Raw genomic sequence first — 15,676 nt, 5'->3', positions numbered from 1 at the left:
CTGAGCATGGGAGATCCGCGCAATAAAGGCGTATTTGGTGGAGGATGTGCTCGTCAGTACTGAGAAGCTTACAGGGACAGTCCCGAGTGGCGTAGACGGAGTCGCTTGTCGCTTCGTTTCCAACTGTAAGTATGCCTCTGGGTCCTCAACTTCCAGTTCTGTGAACTCTGGCTCAAGGCTCCGTAGGATCACCTGGAAGAATTGGTGGTCCACAGTGACAAAGACCGTCCGCAAAATGCTGTATTGGGATACCACGGTGCTACAGGCCTTCCGCAGACGATTGGTATCAAGAGATGTTGGGAACAGTTCTGCGAAGTTCACTATCGACGAGGAATCTAGATAGTAAGATTGACTATCTAGTACAGGCAGAACGCTCTGGACGTTGTCGTGACTGAAGGGAGGCGCTTTGTTGAAGAATACTCGCTGGACTTCTGCCAAATCAGAGTCTGCAACGAGGGATATAGTCGTGCTCTTGCGTGAAACAGAGGTTGGGGGATGCGTTCCATCTACGGCACAAGCCCAGCCCCGAATAGTAGGATCTCGAAGGACCTTATGAGGGGTGATATCAAGGCCGCTAGCCTGGGCATGGGCCGCAATCTTCATAGCGATGATCGAATCGCCGCCGAGGTGGAAGAGGCTGTCATCGACACCGATATTGTGCAGAGGAATCTTGAGAAGCTGGCTTAGAATCGCCTGGAACTTCTTTTCAGTGGCAGTTTGAGGTGATCCCTTGCTTGGTTTTGTCGTGGACGATGCGGACGTGCGATCCTTGGAGCGGAGTGCTACTATTGCCTCTCGCAAACGTCGACGATCTGTCTTGCCTGACTTTTGGCGTGGGACACAAACCATAGGTAAGAACAGATCGGGGACCATGAAGCTAGGGAGAACGTCTCGAAGCCGTTGCACTGCGATCGCTGCATCGTCATCGAATTCACGGCTTGGGGTGGTTAACAAGTCACGCTCTAGCGACGAATCCGACGTTGACTGCTCAGAGAGGTGCTTCCCATGGACACAGGCGACGATTCGAGGGTGCACTGAGGACTCAGCACCTGGAGCTGTTTCTGGATCCTGAGGCAGCATGATCTGCTCGACAACCACGTCTGCTGCACCAGGAAAGCATTGGGCCGTATGATACTCGATATCCTCGAGCTCCACGCGCTGCCCACGTACCTTAATTTGCCGGTCTTTGCGGCCCTCGTATCGCAAAGTACCATCTGATATGTCGTATCGGACCAAGTCACCAGTCTTGTACAGGCGCCAGGACGATATGTCCTTCGGGAAGAGTGCTTGCAACCAACTAGGGGGCGCAATAAATGCGTCGGCGGTCCTCTTGGGGTCATTGATGTAGCCCTTAGCGACGGGTGGACCACCGATAATCAACTCTCCAACGGCACCGATGGGAAGCAGTCGATGGTGGTCGTTCTGGTCAACCACCCAGAAGTGTACCCCTAGGGCGTAGCCCATGTCCTTCGGATCGCAACCGGGGACAATGCGGGATGTTGCGGTGTTCAAGACAGAACACTCAGTTGGACCGTAAGCATTCATCAGATAAGAGGAATTAGCCCATTGTTGAATATGTGAGGTAGACATGGGCTCGCCCAGGAGGACTAGTGTTTCTACCCATGATGCTCTGCCGGCATCAAGCATCCCAGCAATGGACGGCGTCACAAACGCATGGGTAACTGTTTTCGGACATACACCATCCAGCAGCATGCGGCTGCGTTCTGACTCGGAAATGACGCACACTGTGCCTCCCGCCATCAACGTCGTGAGGACTTCCATCACAGACACATCAAACGCGTATGAAGAGAACTGTAATACGCGAGACCCGAGGCCAAGGGAGAACGCTCGCATCTGCTCCTGAGCGGCAGAAATGAACGATACGTGTGGGACCATAACTCCTTTGGGGGACCCTGTAGTTCCCGATGTGAAGAGCACATACGCTGGTTGTTGAGGGTCAACAACTGCTGGTAGGTCTGCCGTTCTCGCGTAGTGATCATAGTTCCTATCCCCAACCACAATTACGTCGGCCGCCAACTGGGGACTCATACTTGCTTGGGCCACTGAAGTAAGAACGAAGCGAGCATCTACGCGCCGACAAAGCTCTTGAAGCCTGGTGATAGGATGTGTTGGGTCTAATGGCACGAAGGTACCGCCGGCTTCATCACTGCCAGCATCGCCACCGCGGTCCATCGTGACTTTTCGAAACAAAGGGGAACGTATGTCGTTGGTGTGACTCCTCGGGCGACAAGATAGGCAGCCAGTTGTGTGCTCTGACTCTCCAGCTCAGCATAGCTGAAGGAGCCATCGAATCCACAGACAGCTAGAGCACTCGGATGTCGCTGGGCACATTGAGTGACTGCCTGATGCACACATTGGGGCTGTGGCTCGTGCAGTGCAGCGTTCCAGCGCAACAATCGTTTATGATCATTGGCGCTCAGCAGGTGTAAGTCACCGATCTTTGCACGGGGATCACGAAGAATAAGCGAGATTGCCTCTGCAAAGTAGTCTGCTAATTGCGTGGCCAAGACGGTTGATACTCGGGAGGGGCGGTAAGACATAGATACTCGGACATCCCCATGTTGGTCTATCAAGACATAGAGCATAATATCTTGCTGTTGATGGTGTATCGGGTTAGTAAAGGTCCTGACCAGCCACCATGTGAGGACGGGGCAACGAAACACTTTTCTGTGGTTGTGTGTCTGCTTTTTCTTGGAACGATATTGCAACACAATTGATGGAAAATAGAAGAAAATACTCACCGATGTTGGATCAAGTCCACCTATTGGCTCAAACGTGAGGGAGGATTTGCTTTGTTCAGATTCAGTATCAGGAAGGGCATATTGGACGTTGATAGCCGTGGAGGCCAGCTCTTGCACCGTTACACCTGCCGCTCGGGCGATCTCCGATAATGGGAAGGTTTGATAAGATAGGATGTGGCCATAGTTGTCTTGCAGAGAAAGAGCAGCCTGATCAAGGGATAGATGCGGTGTCAGACGTACTCGGCACACTGCCATGTTGGCTATCTGTCCAACGGTGTACTGAATGTTTTGTACTGGGACATGGCGCCCCTCGGTCAGTGCCCCAAAGCAAACATCATCAGACCCAGAGAAGACGCCTAGGGCCATAGCCCAAGCGAAGTAGAGGAGGTTTGAAGCCGTCCAGTCTGTCTGTCGACAGAACATGTTAATGTCCGACCCACTGCAGGCCAGAGGAACCTCCAGCCGCTCCAGGGGCTTGCTAGTCCTGTCATCTGCGACCCAGGGATATGGAAGAGACAGGGGCTGCAGTCCCATCAGGTACGAGCTCCAGTATGCACGTGCCGGCTCTTGGGGCTGCTTATGGACGAAATGAAGATATTCACGATATGCATCCTGCGCGCCGTAGGGGAGAACTTGACCGTCGTAAAGGGACATTAGGTCCTGAACCAGCAATGAGACGGATGTCGCATCAATAATGGCATGGTTAATGTCTAGCCGGCAGAACACAACCCCATTCGCCATGCCGCAAATGGTGAATTGGTGTGGGATGTCACTATCTCGTCGGACGTCTTCTTGAGTCAGGCAGCCAGGCACACCCTTGCTGTCGACTGGTGACTCAGGAAGAATGTAAATGGGTGCATCAATGTGAGGGAATAACCGTAGCTGGAAGCCATCACTATCGACCCTCGTATCATTCTCGAATACGACTCTCAGTGCGCAATGCCGGGCTACAGTCTGTTGCCATGCCCCTGCCAGACGATCAACATCGACTGGGGCGTCGGAGTTACCCTGAATCTTCCAAATGAAATGGGGAGCATAGCTGAGGGGGTCTTGCATTTGTGTCAGCAATATTCCTCGTTGGACAGGCGTACAAGGTAATAGCTCCTCGGCGTTGTCCGTCGAAGGTGTTTCGACACCGGCACCAACATCCCCTTCCTCTTGACGGTCCTTTTCGGCAGCTTGGTGCCCAGTGGCCTGACGCACAGGTATGAATTGGGCAAACTTCTCCACGATACGACTGATAGACTTCCACTGGAAGAGGTCTGCCACGGCATGTTCAATGCCTGCTGCACGCGCTTGGCTCGTGGCCTGCATTGCAGATATGGAATCTCCGCCCAGTCTGAAGAAGCTGTCTTCTGCCCCGATATTCTCGGGCGAAATCCCAAGAGCTCGTGCCCAGATCGACTGTAAAAGCCGCTCCGTGTCGGACAATACTGTCTTCTGCCTTTCTGGAGCGGCGCCGGTACTCTCCCGTCCCAGCTGCTGGCGTGTCATTGATGAAGCTGCCTGTCTCAGTCCCCGGCGATCGACTTTGCCGCCGACAGTACGGGGCATTTGCCTCAAGGGGACAAAGATACTGGGCACCATATAGTCCGGGAGGCTCTCTGATAGTCTGGATTCAGTCGACTTGACGTGGTCCGAAAAGTTGGGGACTGCAACAATGTCAAGTGGGTGTTCACCATGCTCGGGTGGCCTTGCGGTGTTCTGTCCTTTCCCTGCAACGGCGAGAAAAGCAACCAAACAAGGGGCTCCCCGGGCATCAATGGGTGTTACGATTTCGGCAACGACGTCAGTCAGTATGCCGGGGAAAGATCGCTGAATCTGCTCCTCAACCTCCTGAAGTTCTAAGCGCTGGCCTCGGAGTTTCGCCTGTGTGTCCTTCCGTCCATGGTACACCAGCGAGCCGTCATCCTCGTAGCAGACCAGATCACCGGTGCGATACACCATAGATCGAGTCCCATTGCCCTCTAGCCCAAGCCCATCTAACCATGCCGGTCCCCTGAAGAATGCGGCAGCCGTTTGGTCTGGGTCGTTCAGGTATCCCCGACCAAGCAGAGGGCCCTGCAAAACTAGCTCACCTACAGCACCGATGGGAACCAGTTGATAAGGGTTCCGTGGATCAGTGATCCATCCAATGCTAGCGACGGGATGTCCGATGCTGGCTGGTGTGGTCTCAGGGGTACAATTGGATTGCATGCATGACAGGATTGTGCACTCGGCGGGCCCGTAGAGATTCATCAAGCGAAGTTTCCCCGTCCACTTGACGAAGTCATCGCGCCGAGCTGCTTCTCCGACTAGCATTAAGGTATGTACAGAGCCTAAGGCATTCTGAGGTAACACACGCGCCAGTGACGGCGTTAGTAACGCATGTGAGGGCCTGAGGTCTTGTACTGCTTCAGCGAATCGCTCCTTGCGCCCTGCCTCTGATGGAACGCAGACACAAGCCCCTGCGATGAGTGTGCTCAGCGTTTCCAGAATACTAACATCAAAAGCATATGATCCAAAATGCAGAATTCGGGCATCCGGCGTTATTCTTGTCCGCCGTGCGTACTCTTGACTCATTGTGACAAAGGGTCCATGGTTGATAATGATGCCTTTCGGCTTACCGGTTGAGCCGGATGTAAAGACACAATACAGGGCATCATTGGGACTCGGACACCACCCAGATGTATCAGTTGTGATGCTCGGAGAACTGTCTTCCAGCCCCCCATCAACCACCAGTGTATTTGAGACCAGTGCTTGTGCCTCCTTCAACTTTTGCGCTGTGGTCAATATGATCGAGGCCTGTATGTCGTTGCAAATAAGGCGCAGGCGGGCGGGAGCGTTTGACGGTTCTAGCAAGACGAATGCTGCTCCTGCTTTGATGATGCCTAGCATAGCCACCATTACCCAACGGGACCGGTCCATAAGCACGGGAACTAGACTCTTTGGATGGATCTTATGACGTTGTAGAATGGTGGCGACCTTATTAGACCATCTGTCGAGATCGCGATATGTGAAGCTGCCGTCCCAAGCAAAAACTGCAGGAGATAGTGGCTGCCGTGAGCACTGTTGTTGTATGGCGCCAGGCACCGTTTCGCGTATCATGTCTGGGATTGCGACATTCCAGGTCTTCAATTGCTGCATACTGGACGGATTAAGCTCCCCGAGAATGTCGCGTACCGGTGACTGCGGCCTTTGGTAAATGCCTTGCAGGATATGGCTGAACTGGCTAATGATATGCCCCATCTTCCAACGGGAGATAACCCGATCGTCGAACGTAGCTGTAACTGTGATAGAATCTGCCTTCAACACACAGTTGAGCACAACAGCATATGATGCAAAGGCTCCCTCCTTGGCTTTGACTCCGATAGTGTCAAACAAGTTCTTATAAGCAGGGCTGTCAACAAAGTCCTCTGCTGGCTCAACATTCAGTAACGTTTGGAAGGAGCAGGCACGCATTGCTTCCGGTCCCAATTTCGCGATCTGCTGCAAGCCAACATGTTCAAAACAGGCGAATTTAGCAGTTCGAGTTTGGAGATCCTTCAGTGCCTTGCAAATCTGCTCGTTCGTATCGATGCTAACTCGCAGGGGAAATGCACATAGGGTCGGGCCACTTATTGCCTCGACACCTGGAAGAGGAGCTGTTCGGCCTGAAGAAACAACACCATAAACAATCTCTGACTTGCTCTGGTATTGTGCCTGTACCAAGGCCCATGCGAGACGAACGGCAGCGGTGCGTGTGACGCTAGTCTCTTTAGCTGCCTCAATTGGTATGTAATGCTCAACCTGGCTTATTGCCTTCGCGCGATATGATATTGACGGAACCATGGGAAACGGCTCAACGTCCAGACCGTTGAATTCAGTCCGCCAGTGGGCTAATGAATCTTCGACCTGCGAGCAGGTGTATGCAATGAATTGCTGGAAGGGAACTGGGTCAGCTGGAAGGTACTCATCGGAAATGTAGGCCATGTGGGCGCAGTGGAGGAACTGTGGCAGTGTCCACGCGTCGTACACCGCATGATGCATTGTGAGAGTCAGCTTGCAACTATCCCCTCTACTGACTCTTACATTGAACAATGGAACACCAAAGATTCCATCGTCACGGTCACCTATAGCATCCAGTCCTCCCAGGGCAAAGCCCTCTTTTCCAGCACTCCATGATTCTGTCCATCCTAACGCCTGGTTCCGGACAACAACTTGCCAGCAAGCAAGGTCCGTAGTCTGGATGAGACGAGTGCGAAGGATAGGATGGTGGGTGACCACCTTCTCCCACGCATATCGTAAACGTTCAAGATTGATGTCTGATGGAATGCTGTACTCATGGTGAGCAACATACGCTCCCGCTCGCTCAGCTGTCAGGGCTGCCATCCCGGCCTGCATAGCCGTGCAGGGGTAGATATCTTCTATATCTACCTGATCAATGCTGCACTGTACACTAGCCTGGTTTTGTATTTCTGCCTCGCGGCCGTTTGGAATGAGCGAAAATGGGGCCACGAGTGGTCTGGCTGGTTCGTATCCATGTGGCTCCTCGCGATTACCGGCGACAGAACTGGCGAGCTCGCGTAGCTGAGAATGCGCAAATACATCTGCCACCGCAACATGGAGACCCTGTGCCCGAGCTGCAGACACTAACTTCATCGCCGTAATTGAATCACCTCCCAGGGAGAAGAAGTCATCATCGGGTCCAATAGCCCCTGCACGGCAATGCAGCAACTCGGACCAAAGCTCGCGTAGTTTTTGCTCCTCTGGACTAAGGTCTGTTGCTTTCCAATCCTTTTCAACGCTATTGCATTCATCCCGCTGTTTCTTCATAAAGTCTATGCCCTGCTGTCGTATGCGCGATCTATCTACCTTTCCACTTGGTAGTCGTGGCACCTCTTGAAGGCGAAGTAAAAATGATGGACGCATGAATGGAGGTACAGCTTGTTGCAACTGGCTCTCCGTGATAGACACAGCAGATGCAAACTCATGCTCATCTTGGGTGGGCTGCGAGACCGCTGCAATCAAGTATGCCTGGTCCGCATCATTACTCGGCACGACGTCGGCGAAGACATCTGGCATGCCAGGGAAACACTGTCGTACATGATATTCGACTTCAGCTAGCTCAATTCGCTGTCCACGGAGCTTGACCTGACGATCCTTGCGTCCCATGTATAGTATTGTTCCATCAGTGAGCATTCTGACAAGGTCTCCGGTCTTGTAAAGGGGTCTTCTCTGTGAGCAGGATACGTGCTTCATCCAGGGCATGTCATAAATGAAGGTGGCCGCCGTAAGCTCCGGCCGACCTATATAACCCTGGCCTACAATGGGGCCCTCAATGAGCAGCTCTCCTACGGCACCGACAGGGACTAACCGGTCAGAAATGTATCGATCGGTTATCCAAGCTCGTGCGCCGGTGGGGCGGCCAATATTGGTTGGCTCATTCATCAAGGTCGTTGTAGAATTCTGTACAGTCGCAATAACAGAACACTCAGACGGTCCATAGGCACTCATCAACTTCACATATGGGGACCATTTCTGCACATCAGCTGGCGACAGACTTTCACCACCTAGAACAAGAGTCTTTAGAGGTGCCGCCTTCTCGGGGTCAAGGGTTCGTGCTACGGAGGGCGTGAGCAATGCCCAGTTGACTTGGGCATCCTGTATGAAGTCGAGAAGCCTCTCTTGCCGGTCCTTATCGGAGGGTATACAAATGCAGCCGCCCACCATGAGAGTAGTTAGTATCTCCATGACCGATGCATCGAAGGCAAATGATGCGAACTGAAGCACTCGAGAGCCCTCGGCCAGACCGAACGCTTTACTGTGTGCTCTTGCACCTGTGACATAAGATTCGTGCCCCACGACACTCGCTTTCGGCTTTCCTGAGGAGCCAGAGGTAAAGACTGCATATGCCGCCGTAGTTGGGCACACGCGCGCCAAGGTCGAAGGCGCACAACAAATTCTTGTATTGCTCTCATCGCCAAGCCGTTCAAGCACAATCACGGTATCTGCAATTGTCCCTGCTAGGGATGCGAGCCTTGCACAAGTGAGAATGAGCTGGCTGTGGAGGTCACTCTTCACTATCTCTCGTAGTCGCTCCATGGGGTGGCACGGATCCAATAACACGAATGCACCACCAGCTTTCAGGACTCCCAGTACCCCAACAATTACCCATCGAGACTTATCGGCATATAATGGCACCAGGGCACCAGGGCCGACGCCATACTGCGAAAGGCGTCCTGCCAGTATGGTTGAAAATTGGTCTAACTCCGCATAGGTCAAGGATCCATCGGACGCAGCCACTGCAGGCGACGAAGGGTTCTTGATGGCGAATTTCCCTATTTCATCATGAATGTAGCTTCGCACACTAACCGGGGCTTGCTTATTCCAGTCCATGATGCAATCCCGATTCAACTGACTGACCAGGTCAAGCTGACCTAGCTGGTCCAACACTCCAGATACAAGCTGCGAGACGATATGTTGGAAGGTGGCAGTAATTAGCTCTGCTTGTAACTCTGTCAATATATACGACCAATAGCTCAAATCTGCCTCTATAGTGTTCTCTCTCTCAAATAAATTGAGAGTCAAATCGTACTGTCTCCTATGTTAGTCTGTGGTTTGGCTCTAATGCATCTGTGATGATACATTTTTCCGCACGCATAAAGAACAACAGGACACGCGCAGAGATAGGCAAGGAATGCGTCTAAGGTTAACTCACCTCCGTTGCATCACAGCCACCCCGATTTCTGATCACCGTACTAGGCGATGACGGCTCTGTTTTATCGTTTGCCCTCTGTAGCGATAGTGCTGTGTTAAACAGGGGCCGACCAGTCAGGCCAAGAGAGTGTATAATATCTGTTAGTGGGCTATGTCTGTTATCCAGGCCACGCCCATATGCGACCTGGCTATTTGAAAGCGTCGAAGAGATCAATTCTTGTTGATCGAAAGAATGCCTGCACACGAGAAGATTTATAATAGGGCCTGCAATCTCCTGAACATCAGGGAGAGGAATATCTCGGGCCGACACCAAGAAGCCAAAGCACACATTGTCGGACCCTGTATATGCTTGCAGCAGAAGGCCCCAGGCTACCTGGAAAAGATTAGGGATAGTGGTCGCATGGCGTTGACAGAAGTGTCGTAAGCACTGGGCATTATCTAATGTAAAACTCGAGGAGCGGAGCGCTTTCTGGTCCGACGGAGGGGAGACACTCAGTCGAGGGAAGAGACATGGTTGAACCCCATCCAGATAACGTTGCCAATATGCTTTCGATTCTACCTCGGACTGGCCGTGGATATACGCGATATAATCACTGTATGGAGGAGCGACAGGCTGAGGCCCTAGATCGTCATACGCCTGTTGAAGGTCCTTGAGAAAGATCTGTTGCGTGTAACCGTCGACTAGCATATGGTTAATCACGAGTTCACAGCGAACACTATCATCTGGCATCGTGTGGACTTTGAGTCGGTGAGCAGGAATCATGTTAGACTCGCCGCGGTGATCAACAAGCAAAGGGAGCATTTCATCCGCCGGTGCCCATGTCTGCACTTCGCAGTCCTCGATATCTGCCTTGGCTGCCTTAAGGACTACTTGTAAAGGCTCACAGCCCAGACTCGGATCGATAAAGAATACAGTCCGAAGGATAGGATGAAGGTCGACCACCTTTTGCCATGCATGTTTGACCTGAGTAATGCTCACAGGCGTACTGAGGTCTGTGGATGGATAGAGTGACCATTGTAGTCTCGACCAATATTTCTGGGGATCTTTGGTTTGACTTAGCCACATGCCAGTTTGAGCTGGCGAGCATGGGTAAATATCTTCAATCTCGGAAAGATGGGCTCGACGACCGATCTCAAGCATCAATTTCTCGAATTGCCCATCGTTGCCGATCGACAAGAGTGGAAAGTCGGACGGAGCAAGCTGTCGATGCCCTTTGAGTGCTTTTGGCAGGTCCTCGAATGTCCTCTCACATTCATGGAACCATTTTTCAAGTTTGTCCTGATGACACATGTGTCGATTGTACATAAATGAGATATTAAGTTGGCCATTCATTACCACTGCAGACACATCGATGAGGGCAAAACGAGGCATATCCTCGGGCATCTCAATGATCCCATGGTCGGGGATTGCAGCAAGTTCCAGGAGCGCATCTTGACGCTCCAGCTGCTGAAACAATCCTGTGTAGTTGAACAGGATCTCCATGGGCGATTGTCCCCGATGGTAGTGGCGGCCTTGCGGGTGTAGGTAGCGCGAGGAAAAATATGTCCATCCATTAGCAGGAATGCCACGACGAGCCTCCTTCACGCGCAGTACGAATGTGGACATGTTTTCGCCCCTGCTCACCGGCGCCCATACGGGAGCCAGGGTCGTGAACCAACCGACTGTGCGAGAAAGGTCGATGTGCGAATCCCATGGCTCACGACCATGGCCCTCTGTAAAGAGAGCGGGTGGTTTTCGATCGTCGAATATTTGGAGGAAGGAGTACAGCAGGGCAGCATGCATCAGCTCGACCGGGCGAGTGCGAAAGGCATCATTGCCAGAGCCCAAGATTGCCTGTGTCGCCTGTGGTGAGACAGTGAAAGAATGCTGCTTTGCCTCTGACCAGGTGTTCCTATCCACCAAGGACTGCCCGCCCCAGTAAGACAGCGGTGCCGGGGGCACCTTGGTTGGTAATGCTTTTTGTGGGTCAAGGCATTCTGCAACATACTCTTCTTGAAGGTGGCACCATTGCTGAAAGGTTAGAGGGGTCGGACCTGCTAATGTACCTGCGGCGAGGAAGTCTTCCAGATCCTGCAGGAGGACACGCCAAGACACGAGGTCTATCACCAGATGATGTGCCATTAGCGAGATGTATTGCTCTCCTGTGGGCGTTGTTATGAGATCAACAACAAGTAGTCTTCCAGCCCCAATATCTAGCAAGCTTTGACTCTGTAAGAGAATGTCTTTGATACCACTGTCGAGACGCTGTACCGTATGTTCCCGAAAGATAAAGCAATCACCACTATACTTAAGTATCCTTTGCTCCCAAATCCCAGCAGGGGATCGACGGAACTGAGCCCTTAGCATTGAATGTCGAAGCACAATTGCTTCTATTGCCTTCCAAATACGAGTGCTCTCCTGCAATATCGAAAGGCGCAGTAGGAATTGTTGGGTAAACCGATTATGTCCATCTGGACATACCTCAAAGAACAATTGCTGGACGGGAGAAAGCCTGAACCAGGTGTCTTCTGGGAGTTCCTTGGTGACATTGGGACGATAGCTGCTGACTGGTTTCATATTGTGTGCCAGTTGAGTTATGGTGGGAAATTGAAATATGTCGGCGACACTAACCGTATAGCCAGCGGTTTGGCAGTTGGCACCAACTTGCATGGCACTCACTGAATCCCCACCGAGGTTGAAGAAACTCTCAGTTACACCAATGTCGTCTGCGCTTTTGTTCAGAACCTGTGCCCAGATGCTTTGCAGGAGGACTTCTTCGGGGGTGGAGGGAGGCTGTAATGAGCACGGTGCTGCTCGGTACGATTTCATGGTGTCAGCAGAGAGTGTGCCAGCGTCTACTCGTAGCTGGCGACGATTCAGCTTTCCACTGGGCGTCAACGGCATCTGACCGACAGGAAGAAACAGTTTGGGGACCATGAACGACGGCAGCAAGTTCGATAACTGGGACTCGGCAATCGTACATGCCTGGCGGAAGGCGTCGTTAGGAGCAAGGAAAGCACTGCCATCCAGCTCTTGATCATTCGTAGCATCTGGCGCGGCTGGCCAACAAATAAATGCAGTAAGTGTGTCTACTGGAGGGTGGAAATTGTTGTCCTGTACGATTTCCACAACGACTTGTGGAGCATCGGTAAACGCAATGGACTGCAAAAGGTGCTCTATTTCACCTAATTCGATGCGCTGTCCGTGGAGCTTCACTTGGGTGTCCTTGCGCCCTAAGTATCGAAAGCTGCCAGTATCTGTAGTCTGTACCAGGTCGCCCGTCTTGTACATGCGGCCATGGACGTCGCCAAACTGCTGCCTCCACTTCGGGGGATGAATGAAGGTCTGAGCTGTTAGCACAGGGTTAGAAATATATCCGGGTCCAACAATTGGGCCTTCAATCAGCAGCTCGCCAGTACTACCCACTGGCATCAGGATCTGAGAGTCGTCAGGGTGCACAACCCATCCGACGCCGCCCGTTGGGAAACCAATATTCTTCGGATCATGCTCGGTTAAGCTTGGCTGAACGCTGAATACAGCGGAGCATTCTGCTGGACCATATGCATTCCGCAGATGAACGAATGGCTCCCACCGTGCGATGTCACCATCGAGGACAGGCTCTCCGACAAGGGCAAGGTCTTGAAGGGTAGGAAGGTCTTCCGGTGTGAGGATCCGCGCCACAGACGGAGTGAGGCAAGCGTTGTTCACACTATATTTATTGATCGTGTGTGCCAGGCGGCTGTGGCACTCATGGCCATTTGGAACACAGACGCATCCACCCTTAATAAGCGTACTAATATGTTCAATAATACATGAGTCAAATCCCGGGGAGGCAAATTGCAGAACACGGGAATGTGGTGTGAAGTTGTACTGTTCTGCATGGGCCGTAGCACTCGTCGCATACCCTCCTTGTTCGACCACCACCCCTTTGGGGGCCCCTGTCGAGCCAGAGGTGAAGGTAGCATACATAGGGTCTTCGGTAGAACAGCTGGCTATAGGGTGATTACCATCACAGCTCCGTACCTGTTGAAGAAGCAATTGAGGGTCTTCCTCGTCGATCACCAGGACTCGTGGCCCGAGTCGTGATGCGAGGTTACGGGTCTCACTTGTGCTGGCTACTAAAGATGATTTGACAGCCTCACACATCTGACGAAGCCTGCTTACAGGATACGATGGATCCAGTAAGACAAAAGCTCCGCCAGCCTTCATGACTCCTATCATCGCAAGCCCCATCCACATTGACTTTTCCAGACAGAGCGGGACGAAAACGCCCGGCGCGACGCCATGTTTCTTGAATCGAATCATAAGAGCATGTGAGAGGCGGTCAAGCTGATCATAAGTGAGATTGCCGTCCCAGCTACAGATCGCCGTCTCTTGGGGTTGTTTAAGAGCCATCTCGTGAATCAGCTCGGGCACTGTGTTCATTGTCATTGAAGGAATTGGCAGATTCCAGGTAGAGAGACTCTGTCGATCTTTAGGGCTGAGTATGTCGACTTCGGACAATTTTAATTCGGGTTGCCCCTCCAATTGAGAGTATATATTTACCAGCTGATGCAAAATACGATTCGTCTGCTGTGGTTCTAGTATCGCCGGATCAAACGTTGCTTGAATCGTCAGGGACCGGGACGATGGCCGGCACCGCAATATCAACGGGTACGTATCATACGTCTTCTGGATCTCCCAATTATGCTTGAATATCGAGGGGACTGGGTCGCTGTGCTCTGGCTCCACAGCGAGCAACGTGTTGAAGCGACACCCTGCGGCTGTATCGGGGCCAAGGTGCATCAGGTGCTGAAGGCCGATATGTGCAAACTCCATTGTGTCTGCGTACTGGTACTGAATGGCTTTAAGTGCGTCCGCAATGGTCCGCTGCGGCTGAAGCTGGACCCGTACTGGGACACAGACCAAGGCTGGCCCGCTCAGCTCATCAATGCCTTTCAAAGGTATGCCACGACCAGTATCGATTGCTCCAAAGAGCACATCGCCTGAGCGCGTATACAAAGACTGTAACATGGCCCAGGCCAGTCGAATCTTGGCGTTTATGGGGAACGCTAGCCTGCGGTCCTGACTGCAGGGGAAGGTTTGTGTCAATTCCTGTGACAAGATGGGGTTGTATCCAGGGATTGGCAGAGATGGAAAGGCCGTCATCTCGCTCTGGTGTGCATTGTCAAACTTCTCTCTCCAGAATGCCGCAGATCTATCTTTCGATTGCTCAATGTACTCGATCAATGGTCGAAACGGTCGGGGTACCAATACTTGCCCCTGGTATGCCGCATCCACGTCGTGCAGCAAAATCCTCATTGACCAGTCATCGCAGAGCGCATGGTGCATTAATGCCGTCAGGATATGTGCTGAGGGATCCCATATCAGCCTTGCGAGCGGAGACCCTGGCTGCCATATGGTACGTGACTGATCGTTTCTGTCTTCGTCTGGATTTCGTGTAGCACCAGGGCTGACCACGTCTTCGCCACTGGCGTTATACCCTTCACAGACGACCCAGGGAATAGGCTCCTGGAGCACCACTTGCATACAATTGCTGTGTTGGGTGGGAACTATCCGTGTGCGTAGTATCGGGTTCGCTTGGGTAGCCTGATCCCAGGCTGACCTCAAACGATCAATGTCGATGTTGTATGGCAAGTGATACTTGTACATCACTGTGTATGCTGTAGAGTCTTTAAGTGTGAGCGCCATCATTCCTTCTTGCAGAGGGGTACATGGGTATATATCTTCAATTTCGTCTACCGTGCAATGGCATTGGTCTGCGATTTTGGGTGCCTGTTCCTGCCATCCTCCAGGAACGGTATGATGATATTTCCGGCCATTGGCCCTTGCAAATGCATTCTTTGAGGGTGTCTTAGATTTGTGGGTTTCTTTCTCAATAGCGGAAATTGTGGCGTCAAGTGGCAGTAGGCCAGGTTTCAGGTCCCTGTGCTTTTGTGCTAGAAGGGGGACGAAATGCGGGTTAGAGTCTCCGGAGCCCATTTTCTCACCATATACGGGCTGTTTGGGTTATGAAATACTAGTAATAATTAATGTAGTCTTCTGTCTTTCTTTTTTCCTACCTTCTTTCTTTCACTTCACTTGACATTTGGTGATCGTCTTTCTTTAAGGCGTAGTACAGAGGTGTTTCATTAAGCGTGCCTAGAGGTACCTTTGAGGAATGGAGAGGAGTAGAACAAATACCTAAGAACTGTAGAGAATTTAATGCAAAAGAAAAATAGTTTCAAAGTCGACCGGGCGCGTTCAAATTGACGAA

General features: G+C 52.0%; 1 protein-coding gene across 1 annotated transcript; it reads right to left on the bottom strand.

Annotated features, from left to right (window-relative positions):
• Positions 1–72: 72 nt before the first annotated feature.
• On the bottom strand, positions 73–15,402 carry ANOM_009710 (putative nonribosomal peptide synthase; the record flags this gene model as incomplete). The annotated part of the gene is made up of 4 exons (XM_015554966.1): positions 73–2,198; positions 2,279–2,615; positions 2,763–9,317; positions 9,442–15,402. Coding segments are annotated over 4 exons (14,979 nt in total), but the record flags the coding sequence as incomplete, so codon positions are not given.
• Between the last annotated feature and the right edge of the window lie 274 nt (positions 15,403–15,676).

Source organism: Aspergillus nomiae (assembly GCF_001204775.2).
Source record: "Aspergillus nomiae NRRL 13137 chromosome Unknown contig00269, whole genome shotgun sequence".
Taxonomy (NCBI): domain Eukaryota; kingdom Fungi; phylum Ascomycota; class Eurotiomycetes; order Eurotiales; family Aspergillaceae; genus Aspergillus; species Aspergillus nomiae.
Note: the sequence above shows the minus strand (reverse complement) of the source record. Positions and strands in the feature narration are given on the sequence as shown.